Raw genomic sequence first — 17,446 nt, 5'->3', positions numbered from 1 at the left:
ACTCCTGTTTATCTTATGGCATCTACTTAAGTGAAATACTTTAACCGCTAGAGTAAACTGCTCTTTGAGAGAAGGGATAAGGTAAAGGTAAAGGGGCCCCTGACCATTAGGTCCAGTCCTGGACGACTCTGGGGTTGCAGCGCTCATCTCGCTTTACTGGCCGATGGAGCTGGCGTACAGCTTCTGGGTAATGTGGCCAGCATGACTAAGCTGCTTCTGGCGAACCAGAGCAGCACACAGAAACGCTGTTTACCTTCCCGCTGGAGCAGTATCTATTTATCTACTTGCACTGTGACATGCTTTTGAACTGCTAGCTGGATAGGAGCTGGGACCGAGCAACAGGAACTCACCCCACTGCGGGGCTTTGAACCGCCAACCTTCTGATCGGCAAGCCCTAGGCTCTGTGGTTTAACCCACAGCGCCACCCGCGTCCCTAGGAGAAGGGGTACAGTTCTTCAAATTTATTAATTCTTTATTCCACCCCTTCACCCTAAGATCTTCACCCAAAGGCTTCTTCAGTGTAAAATGCTTTGCAGAAACTTAAGAGTTTCCCCTCCACATCACCCTGTGATAAAGACCTGTGTTACTCTTCCCATGCACTGCAAAGGGGTTAGGCTAAATGATTCTCGTGGTCCCTGAAGTCTCTTTTAAAGCCTCAGAAGCAACACACACTGGAAAAATGCAATGAAAACATTTGCTTTTAATAAGAAACACAGGAGCAGACACAGAATACTGTTAAGGTTTCACACAGGCCCCGTTTTCCGCTGGGATGTTTACAGGTCTGTATCGCATACCTTGGCACAATCCTGGAGGTTTATGGCCATGTGCTGTTGAGGACCCAGGAGGGGGGAACGGGGCTGGTCGTCACTGGAAAGAGCCTGTAGATCAGTGCATGCCTGCTAAGAGCATCGTTTAATTTAGGGGAACGGCTGTAACTGAAACTCCTATCTGGCAGTGGTTTGGCATCAGCTTTAAAAAAGTTTCCAACCTTAGAGGAGAAAGCAACATTAAGACGAGTGGTTTAAACAGCCTCTCCTGCCCAAAGTAGTCTGAATCTAGATGGCTAATACTGATTTCTCCCCCAGAAAAGTCAACAGTTTGTGCTTTCCTATCAGCACAGTTTCCTCTATGACTTCTGTGCAAGTAAAGTGGTTAGTTTGATCTTTCCATCCATGGAGGCAGTGAGGCAGGTCCCACAATCCATCGCTGTGCACCAGTCCACAGTGACCACCGGGGCCCTGTGTCCTCCCAGAGAGAGGCAGCTCTCCAGGACCTTGTCGTTACTGTTCAGCTGAAAGAGAAGAAAGGCAGGCAAACATGAAGAAGAAGAAGAAGAAGAAGAAGAAGAAGAAGAAGAAGAAGAAGAAGAAGAAGAAGAAGAAGAAGGGGAGTTTGGATCTGGTATCCCGCTTTATCATTACCCTAAGGAGTCTTAAAGCAGCTAACAATCTCCTTTCCCTTCCTCCCTCACAACAAACACTCTGTGAGGTGAGTGAGGCTAAGAGACTTCAGAGAAGTGTGACTGGCCCAAGGTCACCCAGCAGCTGCATGTGGAGGAGCGGGGAAGCAAACCCGGTTCACCAGATTATTAGTCCACCCCTCTTAACCACTACACCACACTTGCTCTCAATCAACACTTAGCAAGCTTCTGTGATAGATTTCAAACTGGGGCCAGAGATTGCTAAGAAGTCTAGCTGCACAAACCACACTCATTTTTACCAGAATAGTGCTCTGTAGTTCTACAAAGGAGGTAGTGAGATTTAGCATAGCCAAATCACTTGAGCTGGACACCTTGAGGGCTGTGATGGATGCCACTAGCATTTTCCCGTCATCTTTTTCACCTACCTGATTAGCAGATTATGATCCAGGCCACAGCCATCTATATTATACACATATTAGGATCTGGGCCCAAATAAAGGACTTTTGCCTAGGCTACCAAGAAGTGGGATTTGAGGTTTCTGAGGTCTCTGTTCAAGTCAAATGTTGGGCTGTGCTGGTTCTCAAAAGGCAGTGGCTAAACTTGAGGGCATAATGGCTAATATGGGAAGGAGCCCTGAAGGGCAGTATAGAAACCTTGAACTAGCCTTGTCAAAGCTTGCAGGGGACATACAGTAGGTAGAACAGGGAAGCCCATAACAACGCAGCTATATTTAAGGTGAGGAAACCAAGAGGTCAGACACTAAAGGCAACCCAAATCCCCTTTGCTGGGACTGGGGAGTTGAATTAGGCAGACATGCCCCTCTGCTCAGCCCTGCCAGCCTCCACTGGCCTGCTGCCTCCTGCTGCCTGCAGCGCGGTACCATACTATTCGTAAAAGTCCCTAACAGCTTGGGATCAGTTTACATTTGAGATCACCTTGCTCCATATGCAAGAGGCAGAATTGGTGCCACATAATACCTGTTCTGAATTTGTAGGAACTCAATCTTTTAGTGCTGCTGCACCTACCCTTTGGAACTCCCTGCCTATTGATATCAGGCAGACACCTTCACTGCACTCTTTCTGATGCCTGCTAAAAGCAATTTTGGTTAGACAAGCCTACTCAGATGTTTAGAAAGTTGTTGCAAGTTGTTCTAACTTTTTGAAAGATTTAAATTACTGTTAATTTTTCTCAGTGGTAATTTTATTGGGTTTGGGTTTTTTTGTAAACTGTTTTGAAGGTGTGTTTTTTTTAAAAAAAATCAAGCGGCATAGAAACGTTGTGAAATAAATAAATAAATAAATAAAAATAAATAACGTTATGAAATAAATAAATAAATATAAGCATCACTCCATTGGTGCAGAACTCCACTTCCCACCCACTAAACATGAAGGCAGAAATGTCAGCAGCAATGTCCAGTCACACGCCTTGGCAAAAACTATAAGCAGGATGTGACCGCAGTAGCACTCTCCAGCTATTGTTCCCCAGGAGGTATAATGCTACATCTGATCCTGGATGTAGCAGATAACTTTCGTGACTAGCAGCCAGTACCTTGTAGATGACACCCCCATTGGAAGAACAGGTCAGCATGTAGTTTCCTTCCGAGTCAAATGCAAAGAGCCTTCCACGTGGGAACTGGACCTGCTTGTATCCGCTGTAGCCAGACAACACAAAGGGGCCGGTGGCATCTCTGGGAAGAGCGTATTCGGACACTTTGGAGCCGCTTTTGTGAATGTTCCACTGAATAAACTAGGATGGGGAACAAGAGACTCTACGTTAGATGCCAGAAGGAAAACACTTGATCTTCTTCATTCTGCTGTGCAGTGGCATCTGCAGCTGTGGAGACAGAAATGACAGCTGGCAAAAAAACCAGGAAAAACACAGCCACTGCAGCTCCTGCCTTCAGGACACCAGCATTTCCCGCCCATGGGGTTTGTGCACCACTTTGCTTGAGAAGGTGCAGCATGCCGCCGGGTCCTTTCTGGGTGGAATTATGCAAATCAGATGTCACTGCCATTAATGAATTCTTAATGCTTTTACCTGAATATGTGGTTATTGACTTTATTTGGCTATTTCCCATTCATGGTAAGCTGCTTTGAGAGCCCCGTGTGCGGTCAAAGAAGCAGTACGCTGATAAACGCAAAAATAGATTGATACAACCCGTCTCCCTAGAACCTACCTTCCCATCTTCTCCAATGCTGTAAACAGCATTCTCGTCATAACTGAATTCAACAGAGTAGACTTCCCCATCATGGGCCTTCCAACTCATAGCACATTCATGCTGCTGCATGTCTGAAAAGGGACATAAAAGGGGTGGGGTGGGGAGTTATTTTTAAGTAAGTGTGCTTTTTTAAAAAAATTAACAACAAATCTTCACAGAATTCTAAAGAAGATGCAGGGAAAAGGCTCCCCAAACTGTAAAAGGACAGTGTTTCTTCCTCATGTCTGTGCAGTTGGGTGATTACAGTGGTAGACTAGGACTTGGGAGACAAGGGGCTCAAATCCCCACTAGGCCCATGAATCTCACTGGGTGATCTTGGGCCAGTCACTGTCTCCCACAGAGAAGAAGGGCTGACCATCTAGTTGGCAAAGGAGCATATTGAAAGCTGCACAGAACATTCTGCGTGTGTGCATTTCTTGCTGCACACAGAGATCTGCAAAGAAGGGTAAAGGAGTGCTAAAGATACAGCAGCAAGAGCACTCTTCTGTCTCACTCTGCCCCACATCTCCCTGAATGAGGGCTCTCTGAAGGTGGTGTGGAGAAGCGGAGGTGTTGAGAATGCTTTGAGCATGGAAAGAATCCCATCTTTCAATATCAGCACTTCTGCCTGAAGCAGGTGTCTTGATACCTCACATTCTTCTTTCACAGTGGGTGCCCCCCCATTTGACATCCTCAGACCAAAAGGGTTTAGGATGAATACACCAAGCTATGACATTACAGGCAGGGATAGGGAACCTCTGGCCCTCCAGATGTTGCACTCTCATGAGCACCAGCCAGCACGGCCAATGGGCAGGGGTGCTGTGAGCCACAGTCCAGCCTCAGGCGCCCTATTCTCTGTGTTACAGGAATCTAAGTTGTATTCCCGGCTGGCAATTTACCAAAGAGACGGATTATGCCATCCGCTGCTCCAGTGACCAGCAGATTCCCATTGTGGTTGAAGGCTGTGCAGTTTATAGCAATGGGCTCAGGTTCAAGAGAAAACTGGAGCTGAGAAAGACAACAAAACAAAATGTTAAAGAGAACTTACTTAGATGTCCTTTGCCCTAGAAACTTTGCTTGTACAGCAGACACACAGGGGAACAATTACTCAGAGCTCTTGGGTTGCTCAACCAAATGGACACTCACTCCATCTGGGTTTCCCCTCTCCTGCTCAGTTCTGCACCAGAGGGAATTGGGGACATTTTGACCAATCCGGTCCATCTTGCCCTTAGAGGCTTTCTTGTACTGTTGCCTCTCACCACAGAAGTCTGAGAACTGTTTCTCACCAGAGAGAAGCTTAAATATAACTCTGGGTAAACAAGGAAGGATATCCTTTCTTATGCTCCTGGGAGAGAGATGCATAACTTTCTTGAGGCATGTCTCCTTTACATGAAAAATAACTTAAAAATTCTGCCGCAAAATCCTGTATGGGCACTGACTCTCCCACTTGTCACTGGCTGCCACAACCCATCATGACTTAGCACACAGGAATGCAAGAAGACTGGATCCATTCTGAGAGTGTCATTAGTTTATTTTGCTTCCACTAGTGAAGCCACGCTCTTGAGAAACTGAGGTCCTCTTTGGTTGTGTTCCAGGATTAAAAAAATTGCCTGAAACATAGGGAATGGGTGAATAAGACCAAACTGGAGAAGGAACTCGGCCTAAACCACAAGGAGATGGAAGGAAGGGCAGATGCGACGGGGGAGGGGGGGCAGAGTAGGGGAAGCAGCAGAGCCCAGAAGAGAAAAACACAACCAAGCCGATGGCAAGTTAGGAAAGGAGGACAGACTGTGGAACTATAGAAATGGGGAGTGGGGTAGGGTGGGGGCACAATTCAGAACACTCCGGACAACTTCAATGAAAAGCCTAAAAATTCAGCAAGAGTTTTATGACATTATAATATAAGGTGCCAACAACAAACATTCACTAGACTGTTCATAACTGGCACAGATCAATATTAAAGCAACTGGGATGCAACATTAATCAGACCCAGCCAGCATTCCCAGGGCTCAGGGAGTTGTAGACCAACAAAAAGCTGGAGGGCCACAAATTCCCCATCTGTGAACGCTCCCCTTTGCTCTTTGGGCTCAAGGAAACAACACAACCATACCTGCTGCTTCATGGTTTTAGTGTCCCATAGAAGCAGTTTCCCTGGAACTTGATTCATGCCTTTCCCTCCAGAATCTTGAGCTCCATGATCGAGCTGGTTGCCAAGGCCAGACGCAGCAGCTGAACACACAAAAGAAGCACCACTTGGGCTGCACGCAAGAGAGAGGATCCTGAAACAGAGACAGACACGGTCAGCCCTGGCGCTCTGCACAGGAAGTCCATGAGCTGCCAGGCTGGAAAGCAGCCGTTTCTGGCTTTGATCCGACTTTTCTTCAGCCCCTACTCCAACACCGTAAAAACCATGCATCCAAACAAGCCTCTCACTGCATTGGGGCTATGGGCGGTTCCCTTTCTTTTATTCTCTATTCCTTTGGCCTCTGGATGTTAAGAGGCAGAGAGGTGTTTCTAAGTGAGGAGTGCAAACAAAGAAGAGTAGCTTTTGATAGTCATGGCCAAACATGAGCAGAAGGGAAGGATTAATCAAGAACTAGCAATCCCTCTGCCTGGCCTGTTCTTCCATCAGGGTGGTGCTGTACATGGAGGGGTCCAAGCCAAAAATTGTGGATGGATACACTTGATCTTCTGTTTGTCTCCAATCTCATGCTCTGCCTTCACAAAAAGTCAGGGGTGACCCAAGTTTGGAGCAGGAAAAGATGTGGGCACTTTCGGGAGCCTTGTAGTGGCCAAATCACTTTGGCCTTCTCTCTTACCATGAAGGAGGGGAAAGGGTGGGGATTTCTAGGCACAACCAAGCACCACACCCTCCGTCACATCTCTGCAGCTACAAGTTTGGATGAAGGGGGGGGGGCGCTCTGCACACTTGCCTATGGAATTCTGTTGGTATGGCTCTTTTGTTCATGGAAACTGATTCTGTGTTGGAAAATCACGGCATACAAGACTGCTCTCAATCCAGCATGAATGGTGTTGGTGAGCTCTGGACAGGTGAACACTGCCTCTGAAGCACAAGCTGGGCATCGCCACGCAAAACAGGGACACCAAATGACTAGTTTTACAACAGGTGAAGCAAGAGGGACTCAGCTCAAGAGGGTTACCTGGGCATGTCTTCATCAATGCTGATTTCACAAAGATTCTTCTTGGCTTCAGTGTCGTAAAGACGAACGGTCCCAACTCCGCTACCCAGCAGCAACTGGAACACAGCACCAAGGAGAACGTTAATCAAGGGCTGGGTGGCGGCGACTTCCTGTTCTAGCCACCTTACCCAAAACCTTTGCAGCCATTTCTGTTTAGTCTTTCGCTGCCCCCACCTCCACCCTGTCACTGCTACCCTTCCATCATCCATTGCACCTACAACCCCATGGGCATAAATGAGGGATATGCTTCAAGGGAGACGGCAATGACCAAAGTCTAAACGTCTCGCATCTCTCTCCACCCAGGACTTGGTCTGCTCCATTTTTCTCCAGGGGGAAAGAAAGGGCAGCCAACAAAAAGACCAAAAAGGAAAAAAGACAGAGCATCAAATTAGAAGGAACAGATTACAAGGATGCAGTGTGTGGAAATGGCTGAGGCCCTGGTGACCAGATTAGGAAATTAGTAAAGATGGTTGCTCTCCTTTGTACAATCTCTCATCCTGTGGTCAATCAGGCTATGAAGTCTTTGCATCAAACAGAATCTGGAAAGAGCCATGGGAAACCTACTTTGTTCATAGAAGAATGATCAACTGTGCTGAGCATTCATGGGAAGGGATATATTGCCCTCAGGAAGTACCATGCAATACAGTTTAGGCCTTGGGACATCTAAGACTAGTCAGAGGTTGAATCTAGGATACAGTAGTTACAGATGCTTCACAGCAGCAGTTCCAGATGTTCCCAGTTGCACCAAGCCCAGCTACTCACCAGCCTGTCCCGTTTGGTCGCCCATTCTAGGGAAAGCAGGGGAGACTTGGAAATGGAAGATGCTTTCGTTTGCATGATGGGGTTGAAAGACCACACCTTGATGACTCCGTCCACGTCCAAACTGGCCACTCTTCGACCAGAGCAGTCAACCCTAAGCACAGAAGCAAGTTATGCAATGGTCCTTTCCAACCCCCACGATTACAGCTTCCTCAAGATTTTCTTCTGCCACGTTTCATACAAACTATGCCAGCACTATCATTAAAATAGTACTTTAAACATGCAGAGCCCTTTGCAATCCTTACAAAAAGTCAAAGTCACAGTTTACATATTGCAGATAAGGAACAGAAGCTGAGGGGCTGGGGAATGCCAAGGCCATAGCCAAGCTCAGACCCCACAACTGCAAGTCCACTGAACCGCGGTGGCTCCCTGACAGCCATCCTCTCCTTCCCCCAAGGGGGAGTACCCCTTACCGGCAATGCATGATGGATGAGTGGTGTTCTCCATATTCCTCCTGGCTCAGGACAATGAATGGTTGCTCTTGCCTGATGCCTCCAGCATCTATGCTGGACCCGAAAGCTTTGGTCAGGGTTTCTGCTTGCTCAGCATGCAGCTCAGGGGGAGGGTCTGTTTCAGTGGCAATAGCCTCCATCTTCCTGTCAACATTCTGCCCCTAAACCAAGAGAAGGACCCTGCATATAGTACAGCAAGCCAGGAAAATCAGTTAAGCTACTCTTGTCCATCTCAGTGAGTACAGAGTTTTAGGCAGAGCTTTGCATCATACCAGCAGCTAAAATGCACCCAGGCATGTTGCAAGTAGCAGTAACCACCTTCCATAGACGGGCATCGTTGTTCACTTTCTGCATGTTCCACCCGCTTGCAGAGAAACCAGCCTTGGGGGAAAGGCCAGGCCTATGAAATGCAGGGGAGGGCAGCATCTATCACCAACAGCCTGGAGCTTTCAATCTAGTATCCTTCTCCACACTATCGTGGAAAGCAGAGGGACATAAGTACATGGAGTTCACACTAATACACCTGGATAATTTGCCATACCTGAAAAAGCTCTCCATGTATCCCTGCCATTAGCTGGGGCGTTAAGAGAGGCAGGCAAACACAAAATGCAACACAAAGGCTGCATCTTTTAACTTTTGGTTGGTGCCCAGAGGCTCCTCAGCAATATTAATACACATACAAAGCAACACACAGAAAGTGGAAAATGCCAAGCAGAAGCAGACATTTTCCCTTTTCAGCAAAGTTAGCACACAAAGAAATCCAAACAGGAAATGAAGAAGGCTGGGCCTGTTTACAGAGCAGCAACCGATGAAGGAAACAGAAGGCAGGACTGATCAGATGGTTTCCAATATGGGAGGAAGCATGCAGTGAGAACTGTGCTGGGGCCAGTGTTCTTTAACCTTATCAAATAATCTGCAGTCGAGATAGTTTGCAACACAAAATTATTCAGGATCGTGAGAGCAGACCAAGGAACTCCAAAACCCTCCAAACAAGTCTCTTCAAATGTGGTTTCTTTGCAAGAGAATGGGCAATTAGATTCAGTCATTCATGTCCATTGAAACAAAAAGTATATGCCCTGCATTCGGCTACAAAAAAGTGGGGTCTAAAGTAACTCTTAACGACACAGGAAATAAATCTTAGGGTCCCAGCGGAAAGCTTCCTGAAAATGGCAGCTAAGGATTCTTAAAAGGTTTTCAGTTTGAAGGGTATTTCATTTCTGTGCTGCTGGCACAGTGGGACCTCTCTCCTAGACACAAGACACCTACATGCCTCTTGCTTATGCACACCCACTGCCATTAGAGGTCAATGCTCTGAATGAAAATGCCTTCAAATCAGTACCCGCTCCATTCAGACAGCCAAGAGGTTCGGAGGTAAGATGTATGATTGCAAGCAACCTCCCTCCTGCTTCTATAGGCAACTGAAGGACTGGGGCCCATTCCAGCCCACAGGAGCTTTCATTTGGACAAGAGCCAGGGATACATCTCTGTGCACATTGTGTCATTTCTCCCTAGCAAACAGGTAGAGAGAACGGACAAAGTTCTTTCTAGCCTCATGCTTCCTAGCGTCAACGGCAAGAAAGGTTGTGCCCAAGATTCACTCCCACGTGCAAGAGCCACAAACCAGAGAACAGCAGCTGACATGCCGAAGGGAAGAACTCCATTCAAGACAGTGTTGAAGTTTACTCAGGAGGAGGGGATGGGGGTTAAGGAGAACCCTTTGTCCCCGACTTAGTTCACACGTGAGGATGTCACTAAGTAAAGCAAACAATTCTGATTCTTCATTCCCTACTTGATCCAAACATGAGACTCTCATTTTAAAAAATCAGAACAGTAAGTAATTATCGGCTCAGGCACACATGGATCTGCATTGCTTAGACAAATCATCAGCCTGACTATTACTAGACTGCCTGCATCTGATTTGCTGCACACGGAAATACAGAGAAGACTTTATCCCATTCTCTAACCCATCAGAGACACACCAGTCTATACCTGGGAAGCTGTTTTAGTTAAAAGTTCTTTCCTTTCCTTCCCATGATCCTGAAGACGCCTCTGACGCTGCTGTAGGAAGTTGGACTCTGCTGCCACTGGGCTACTGAAGTGACTTTTTAATTCCTTGCAGGCAGTGGCTGCCTCCTTTCCTTTGGTGCTCTGGAAGGCAAAGAGAAGACTTCTCAAGTTTTGGCTCTCCCAGATACTGTGCCTAAGCTGAAATTTCTGGTACGTAACACATCTAGGAACATCATTTGTGAGAATCCTTTCATGCGATTGGTTCTGTGTCCCTTGCACATTACCCCACCACCCAACTTGGAAATAGCAGAAGAATTCAGTGATTTGAGAAGGGGAACACCCCCATGCCACCTAGAAGCACCAGCTGTGACTTATTTTAGTTGATCTAGGAGCCTGTGCACCTCTTAGGGTTGCTGTATTTAACTTCAGCTTTCAATAAAGGTTATTGAGAACTGGCTATTGGATGTAGGTCCTCAGTATATCGCAGTCACCATCCTTGGGCAAGGTGCAAAATACAAGAACCTGCCAGGAGCAGGTTACCATCAACATGCGGATTAATTTGGAGGACAATTGGCAAGTGGGCACTTGTGCCATTCCTTCCCCCTAGAGCTGCAGCCACCACCTTCACTGCTGGGTTTTCAGAGGTATTATTCTTTTTGCCCAGGTCTTTGGGGAAAACTGATGTTCTCAAGGCCCACTGTAACTGCGATGCCCACTGCCATACTTATTTAAACCTTTAGCATTTGTTAATGGTTGTATTGATGACATAGTAAATGTTATTGCTTCAAACAGCTATTTAATCAACTACCCTGGGATCTTCCTTGATGAAAGGTGTTAAAAAATTAAATAAGCACATTACCTTCATGTAAATGCAAAAGAGCAACCTGTAAATCATTCCTAAGATCAACACAGCAGACATCCAGGTTGACTCTAAACACAGGTGTTAGCCTGGCTGCTCTTAAGGTACCTCACCTGGTGGTTTGATTGCTCTTTCTTGCCCACCGACGCCACACCAGTCTGTGCCGAGCTGGATCCTGTTGTTCTAGAGGAGCCCTTTTTGCTCTGAGACAGCAGAGATGACAGGAATCCCCCTCGGGGCTGCAGAGAGTGAGCAGGGCTTCTTTGGTTGCATGTCATGTCACTAGAAAAAAGGCAGAAAACCCAAAAACCTCAGCATCAGGTCCATTAGACAGAGGCATGTTGAAATAAGTCCCGCTATCATCATCATCATCATCATCATCATCATCATCATCATCATCATCATCATCATCCCCAGCTCAGGACTGGGGCCATAAGGGAACTTCTATTTGCTAGAGTTAAACAAGAAGTCACCTCTGATCTAATTGCAGCTCCTGGACTATACAGCTATGTTAGGAATGGCTGCAAGGGAATAGAGCCTGCAGCAAACCTTAGTGGACAGTCTCAGATGTGGGTGGAAGGTCCCACTAAGGCAAATAAACTAAATAAAGCCATTAAGGGAGCTCCAAAGATTCAGGAAGGTGCATGATGCTTAACCGCAGGATGAGATTTCCCACATTTCAAACAAAAGGACATTTAAAAGTAACTTAAAGTTATGAAGCTCTGATAGAAAACTCCTATAAAGAGACTGTTTCGTTAAGTGTGGTTGTTTTTTTTTAAAGGGAGAGGCCAGCCAATTGGTTCTGCAAGACCAGGGAGCAGGGGAGAGAGAAAACACCCAGCCGTTCTCAAATCTTTGTGGATCTTTCTGAATGAACATGCACTTCTCCAAAGCTGCTTGTCCAAGTTTGCCAGCATGTGAACAATGGCAAAAGGGCCAAGATCTGCCTCTACCATCCAATCATGCAGCCGTTTGTCCTGGCCTCTCACATACAGACTCACAGCTCTGAGTCCCCCAGATGGTCCATGTTGGTCACATAGGAAGGAAGCTTGTGGTGGAGAATCAGCTCTTCCTCCTCTTCCTGCTGCTGCTGCTCCTCTTTCTTTATTCGGAAGTACTCTGCTTGCAAGGCAAACAGCTGAAAAAAGTGGGGTTACAGGGAGAACAGAGAGATGAATTGCAGGTTCCATACAAAGTTTATATCAGAAGTCGGCAACCTAAGGCCCATAAGCCACAAGCGGACCATGGGGGTCGCTTAACTGGCCCACGAGCCGCCCACTCGGCAAGTCCCTGTGTGCAGCGTGGCATGGGGACTCGCTTCTGCGGTGCCAGAAATCGTGTCTGCACAGATGCTGGAAATTGTGGGCATGCACGATCCGGCCCACAAAGGGATCTCCGCTGGAGTGAACCAACCCAGGCGAGGTAAACCTTGCCAACCCCTGGTTTATATCATGCAAGTTTATATCATACACTATTTATTGGCTCTGAGTCAATAGCTCAGTTTGAAGTTTAAACGTGTGTTCTCCAGTTTTTGTACATAAGAGAATTCGAGAACGGACATTCTCACCTTTTGACGCAGAATTTCATTTTCTTCTTGCAGAAAACAACTTCTCTGACATTCTGTCTCAAAGTTCAAGATTACTGGTACAGGTAAGAAAGGTTAAGGGTGAAAAACTTAAAGGAAGAATGGAAGTCCTTCCTCTAAAGCAGACTTTGCCTGCCGAATGTTCTCTAGAAGTTTTGAAGGGTACCAGCTTGTTTTGTGGCACCTTGAAGAGTAACACACCTTTTATGGGATAACATGATGACAAACCTATCTAGATATGTAGAATGTTGGCATGTCTTTTACTTTGTAGCTTATCATTGATTTTAACTATTTTTTAATGTTTAAAGTAGCTATTTTTACTGGGGGTTTTTGTTCCAAGTGGTATATAAATTTAATAACATAAATAAATAATTCCACTGCAACAGACTAACAGAGCTAGCCATCTGGAGATTGATGCCACTTTTACAGCTGTTTTGATTTTCAACAATAGAAAAGGCAATTTAAATCAATCCATTTATTAACACCTTGACCACCAAAGGCAGCACCAAACAAGCCTTAAGAGTGTCCCTAGAAACATGGTAGTTTGTGAGATTCAGTGAGTTGCATTCTCTTGCCCATTGATGCTACTTTTTATTATTATCTATTTTTTCTTAAATCATATTTATCTCACTCCTCACTTGGCATCCCCACTACTCAGGGATTTATATTTATTATATATCTGGGGTGAAAGGAGATGGAGGAATATATATTATCCAAAACAGAAAAAAACCACAACTGGCTGCTACCATCACCTGCCTGTGGCTTGAAACATTATCGAGAAAATGCTTGAGCTGCAAAGAAGTAACATAATGCTGACAAATGACTGCAGGTCTCTTGCCCAGTTGGTCTAGTTGTGACATGCCAGTTTTGTGGGCTACAGTCCAGAATAAAATACTCTAGCATTACGTTTGGCCTTGGTTTCCTTAGTATGCAGTTTTGATAAAGTGGGGATGAGGACGGTGATCTGCCGAAAGAACAAAAGATATAAATCCATAAGTTGTTGATGATATAGATGGACTAGACTAACAAGCCACACAGTTGCTCTGTAACACACATGGCAGAAAGCTGATTACCACTCTCTAACCTGACAACAAGAGAAAGGAGAGAGAACAAAGGATGGACCTGTTTCATAATTAAAACTAATTTTTCACATCTAGAAAGGATATGCATACACTGAAATAAGACACTGAGGAAGTTGTGCAGAGAAACGATGAAAGTGTCTGCCCACTGGCGGGAAAAATATGTTGCAAAAGTAGGATTTGCATCTGGATTGGTGATGAAAGGTAGAACAAACCAGTCCTTCCACTCAGCTTGGTTCTGAAGTTCAGAGGCTTGTTTGAGAAAGAATTCCTGTGTCTTGTCGTTCCTGTTTGTCTAAAACACAGAAAACAGAAAAGGGGTTCAGATTACAAATTTTAATGCTGCTCCGGCAGCTGCAAATATTGGTTTCTGTTCTGGACCCAGCAGGGTGATAGGAGTACTTTTCCCCACCTAACTGCACACCTTCTAGAGAAGAAGGATGCGTACAACATTTTGTTAGATAAGGCAACATATTCACTCTTAAAACAAACCAATTGTATTTTGGAGAAAAGCTATCTGCTTGACACAAACCTGCACAGTATGAACGAGGTAGTAGCGGTATAAACTAATTTTCAGCTTGTTCACGGTAGGTCGGTACATATCTTCCAATCGACTGAAAAGGCGTCTGTCGAGGTAGCTCCAATAATCCCGAAGGGCAGCCAGATCATAGCTATGAACAAACTGCAGAAACTGGTCCACTATCTTATCTACCTGAAGAGACAGCACAGAACCCCAAAAACCCAGTTAGTTCTTGCCCACGTTAACTGTCAGCTTCTGTCACCAAAAGCCATAACAAAAACCACACATAAACGCTGGAGACAAGGTCAGGTTACACAACCTGCATCAGTTATGAGCCTCAAATAGGGAATTCCAAGAGCCACTAGCAATACTTTTCAGTTTTCCTTTTGGGGCTGAGGCAACTTAGTGCCTCTGAGTCACTGGCAGTGCTGAAGGACCTAGTAACATCATTCCAAAGCAGTAAGTCTGTCAACCCGCTTGTAGAACAGCCTCTTAGACAGCCCTCACCAACTCAATGCCCTCCAATTATTTCAGACAACAACATCAGCCCTAGCCAGATGGAATCCAACAATATCTGGAGGGCCACATGCCCCCCACCTCTGATATAAACAAAGCATAGCTTCTATGATATTGTGTACTGACATGCGGACGGGCGGGTGCAAGGAAAGAAGAAAGAATCAAAGTCTTGCTTTCTTTGCCAAGATTTTCCAGGCAGATGTTCCCTTCTGTTACAGCAGCTAGGCTTCAAAAGAGGCTATAAATGTTATGTTTGACTGATATTTCCAGTTCTGTCACATCCAAATGGAACTTTTATCACTCAGTTTTGGGAGACTCACTGAAAACAAGGAAGCTGGTTTCAACAAAACATGGCTAACTTATTTCAAAACCAGGCTAAAGTTATCCTTGGCACTGTAATTTCTCAGCAGGCCCAGTAAGAATTATTGTGCTGCATCCCATTGTCTATTTAACACAGCCTCCCTCAACCTGCTGCTCTGCAGGTATCACTGGACTACACCTCCCATAATCCCTAACCCCCAGTGATGCTGGCTGGGGGCGATGGGAATTGAAGTCCAAGAATGCCTAGAGGGCACCAGGTTGGAGAGGCTAATCTGGGTCAATGTTCTATCTTCCCAGTTTATTGCTTCCACAAGGCAAAACTCTAAATGAGATTGGCTAGTTACTCAGGTTGCTTGAATCAGGGGAAACAGAATGAAGAAGACAGAAAGATGAAGAAAACTGCCAAAAACCAAATGTAGAGATGGCACTTTCCAACAAGCTTAACTGGAAGTATACCAATGTGACAGGCAGTTCTAACATCAAAACAAAAGCATTATATGAATAGGTGAGGTGATGAGATTTCATGTTCTGGAGGAATTGGCAAAAGACCCCCTCACCAAAAAAATGGAAGGAAGGACTTGGCAATAAAATCTGGCAGTTCTTAATATACCCTCACAGAAGGGTCATAATGCAACGTAATGATTCATATACAGTATATGCATAATTTTAATCACATATGAAATTATGGTTTCAAACACTGCATTGGAATGGAAAACAATCTGTGTTGATACTAGGCCTTCACATTTACATTCCCAATCCTGTAAGGCAGGGGACTATTATTCCCATTATATAGAGTTGCAGCTGGAAAAAAATGAAGTGTGGGGTGTGGGGCTTGCTCCAATCAGTTTGGGACTGATTTCAGACAGGACTGTTTTCTATTTTCGGGATGAGCAACCACTAGCCCCTAGGCAAATTTTGAGCACAAGTCCATTTCCTTCACACCAAACTCACATGCCTATACCTGAAGTCATATGTGAGATAGACACACAGCAGGCTCAGAAGTGAATCTGAGTTCCCTTTGGGGAACTCAGCACCCAGCCAAGCCCTGCGGAAAGCATCGCCCATCAGCTGAATCACATGCGTCCTTTTCAGTGTGAAAAACTTCAAGTGTGCTCATTATCACATGCCAACATCCCTTAGCCTGCAGCTATACTGAATATAGACAGTGCAAGTCAGCAGCAAAATTTAAATTAGCCCAGGTTGGTCAGAAGACTCAGACAAGAGGAGGGGAGAAAAAGAAGAGTTCTAATGGGATACTACAGTGGTACCTCGGGTTAAGTACTTAATTCGTTCTGGAGGTCTGTTCTTAACCTGAAACTGTTCTTAACCTGAAGCACCACTTTAGCTAATGGGGCCTCTCGCTACCGCCACACAATTTCTGTTTTCATCCTGAAGCAAAGTTCTTAACCCGAGGTACTATTTCTGGGTTAGCGGAGTCTGTAACCTGAAGCGTACGAAACCTGAAGCGTATGTAACCCGAGGTACCACTGTATTAGAAGAGGGGAGAGAAAGACCAGTTAGAACTCTCCTCTGTGGAATTCAAGAGAATATTATTCAAATTATCTAGGTTCTGTTTAACAAGTGCAATGTGTTGGGTACTGCTTTATACACATCTGAATTTACTGAAACCCCATTGAAGAGCTTTGTGTAAAGGGAAACACACTGTGTATTACTTCTAATGCCAAATATATTTTCGTTGATGCCCTTGTTCCTAATTCCAGATGCATAAGGACTACAGTACTGCAGTTACTCAGCTGAGGAAAAGGGAAGTACTCTGACCCTACTCAGGCTCTCTCCTCTTCCTTGCTAGCCTGCACTTGCTCCGGTGGGGAGGCCTGCTTAAATTTAGGAACAGTGCCGCTACAAGGGGCTGCATGAGGCAGCCATTAGGGGGACGCTGGACTAGCTGCTAAGGAACCCAAAGGCCATCTAAACCAACCCGCCTGCAACACCAGGCCCATCTAGCCCGCGGCAGCAAGTGTCAACGCAGCACTGGCAAGGGCGCTCAAAATCCCAGGCGCGGAGCATTTCACACGTAATGCAATGCTGCTCCTTGCAGGTTCGTGAGCTAAATTGGAAAAGGAAAGAGGAGGGGCGGGCGGGACCTGCTCACCCCAATTTCTCCTCCCCCAGCCCTTCCTTTCCTCCAGCCACCCGCGGGTCCTGCCGGCTTCCCTCCCGGGCAACCCTCACCCGGAAGCCCTTCTCTTTGTCCGCCTTGATCTCCGCGTCGAACTGCTTCAAGGTGGCCGTGAAGCCGCGGAAGAGCAGATATTCCCGCACCAGCTCATCGGTGCGCTCCGCCGCAGCCGCCATCGCGCCGCCGGGTCACGGGGAACAGGGAGGGACGCTCCGAGCTCCGCGCACCGCCCTCGCCGCCACGCTCCGCCCCTCGCCCAGGCGCCCGTCCGTCGCCGCCCTCGGTTCCCCCAGCACCGCTTTTTGCTAGAATCGGCATTTGGCGGACGGCG

At 46.2% G+C, this 17,446-nt stretch overlaps 1 protein-coding gene across 2 annotated transcripts; it reads right to left on the bottom strand.

Annotated features, from left to right (window-relative positions):
• Window positions 1–680: 680 nt before the first annotated feature.
• WDR91 (WD repeat domain 91) lies at window positions 681–17,327 on the bottom strand. 2 transcript variants are annotated; one of them, XM_081928577.1, is made up of 15 exons: window positions 17,169–17,327; window positions 14,151–14,330; window positions 13,707–13,913; window positions 12,522–12,605; window positions 11,956–12,092; window positions 11,068–11,236; window positions 10,078–10,236; window positions 8,050–8,249; window positions 7,580–7,730; window positions 6,779–6,873; window positions 5,728–5,896; window positions 4,517–4,625; window positions 3,597–3,709; window positions 2,969–3,166; window positions 681–1,291 (listed from the first exon to the last, which is right to left on the bottom strand). In XM_081928577.1, exons 1-15 carry the CDS (start codon window positions 17,289–17,291, stop codon window positions 1,127–1,129), a joined length of 2,259 nt encoding a protein of 752 aa, XP_081784703.1. In that variant the 5' UTR covers window positions 17,292–17,327; the 3' UTR covers window positions 681–1,126. The 2 variants fall into 2 exon arrangements, with proteins under 2 accessions (XP_081784703.1, XP_081784704.1); XM_081928578.1 differs by having other exon boundaries at window positions 14,151–14,326; window positions 17,169–17,297.
• Between the last annotated feature and the right edge of the window lie 119 nt (window positions 17,328–17,446).

This window comes from Podarcis melisellensis, assembly GCF_964234715.1.
Source record: "Podarcis melisellensis genome assembly, chromosome: 10".
NCBI classification, from domain to species: Eukaryota; Metazoa; Chordata; class Lepidosauria; order Squamata; family Lacertidae; genus Podarcis; species Podarcis melisellensis.
Note: the sequence above shows the minus strand (reverse complement) of the source record. Positions and strands in the feature narration are given on the sequence as shown.

What these genes read in the sequence shown, in the direction of transcription:
- WDR91 (XM_081928577.1), bottom strand. Translation starts at nt 17,291, where the DNA reads ATGGCGGCTGCGGCGGAGCGCACCGATGAGCTGGTGCGGGAATATCTG. An exon ending in ACAAAGAGAAGGGCTTCCGG is followed by an intron (nt 14,331 to 17,168) that starts GTGAGGGTTGCC and finishes CTGTCTCTTCAG; the next exon opens with GTAGATAAGATAGTGGACCA. An exon ending in TCATCCATCATGCATTGCCG is followed by an intron (nt 7,731 to 8,049) that starts GTAAGGGGTACT and finishes TTCTGTGCTTAG; the next exon opens with GGTTGACTGCTCTGGTCGAA.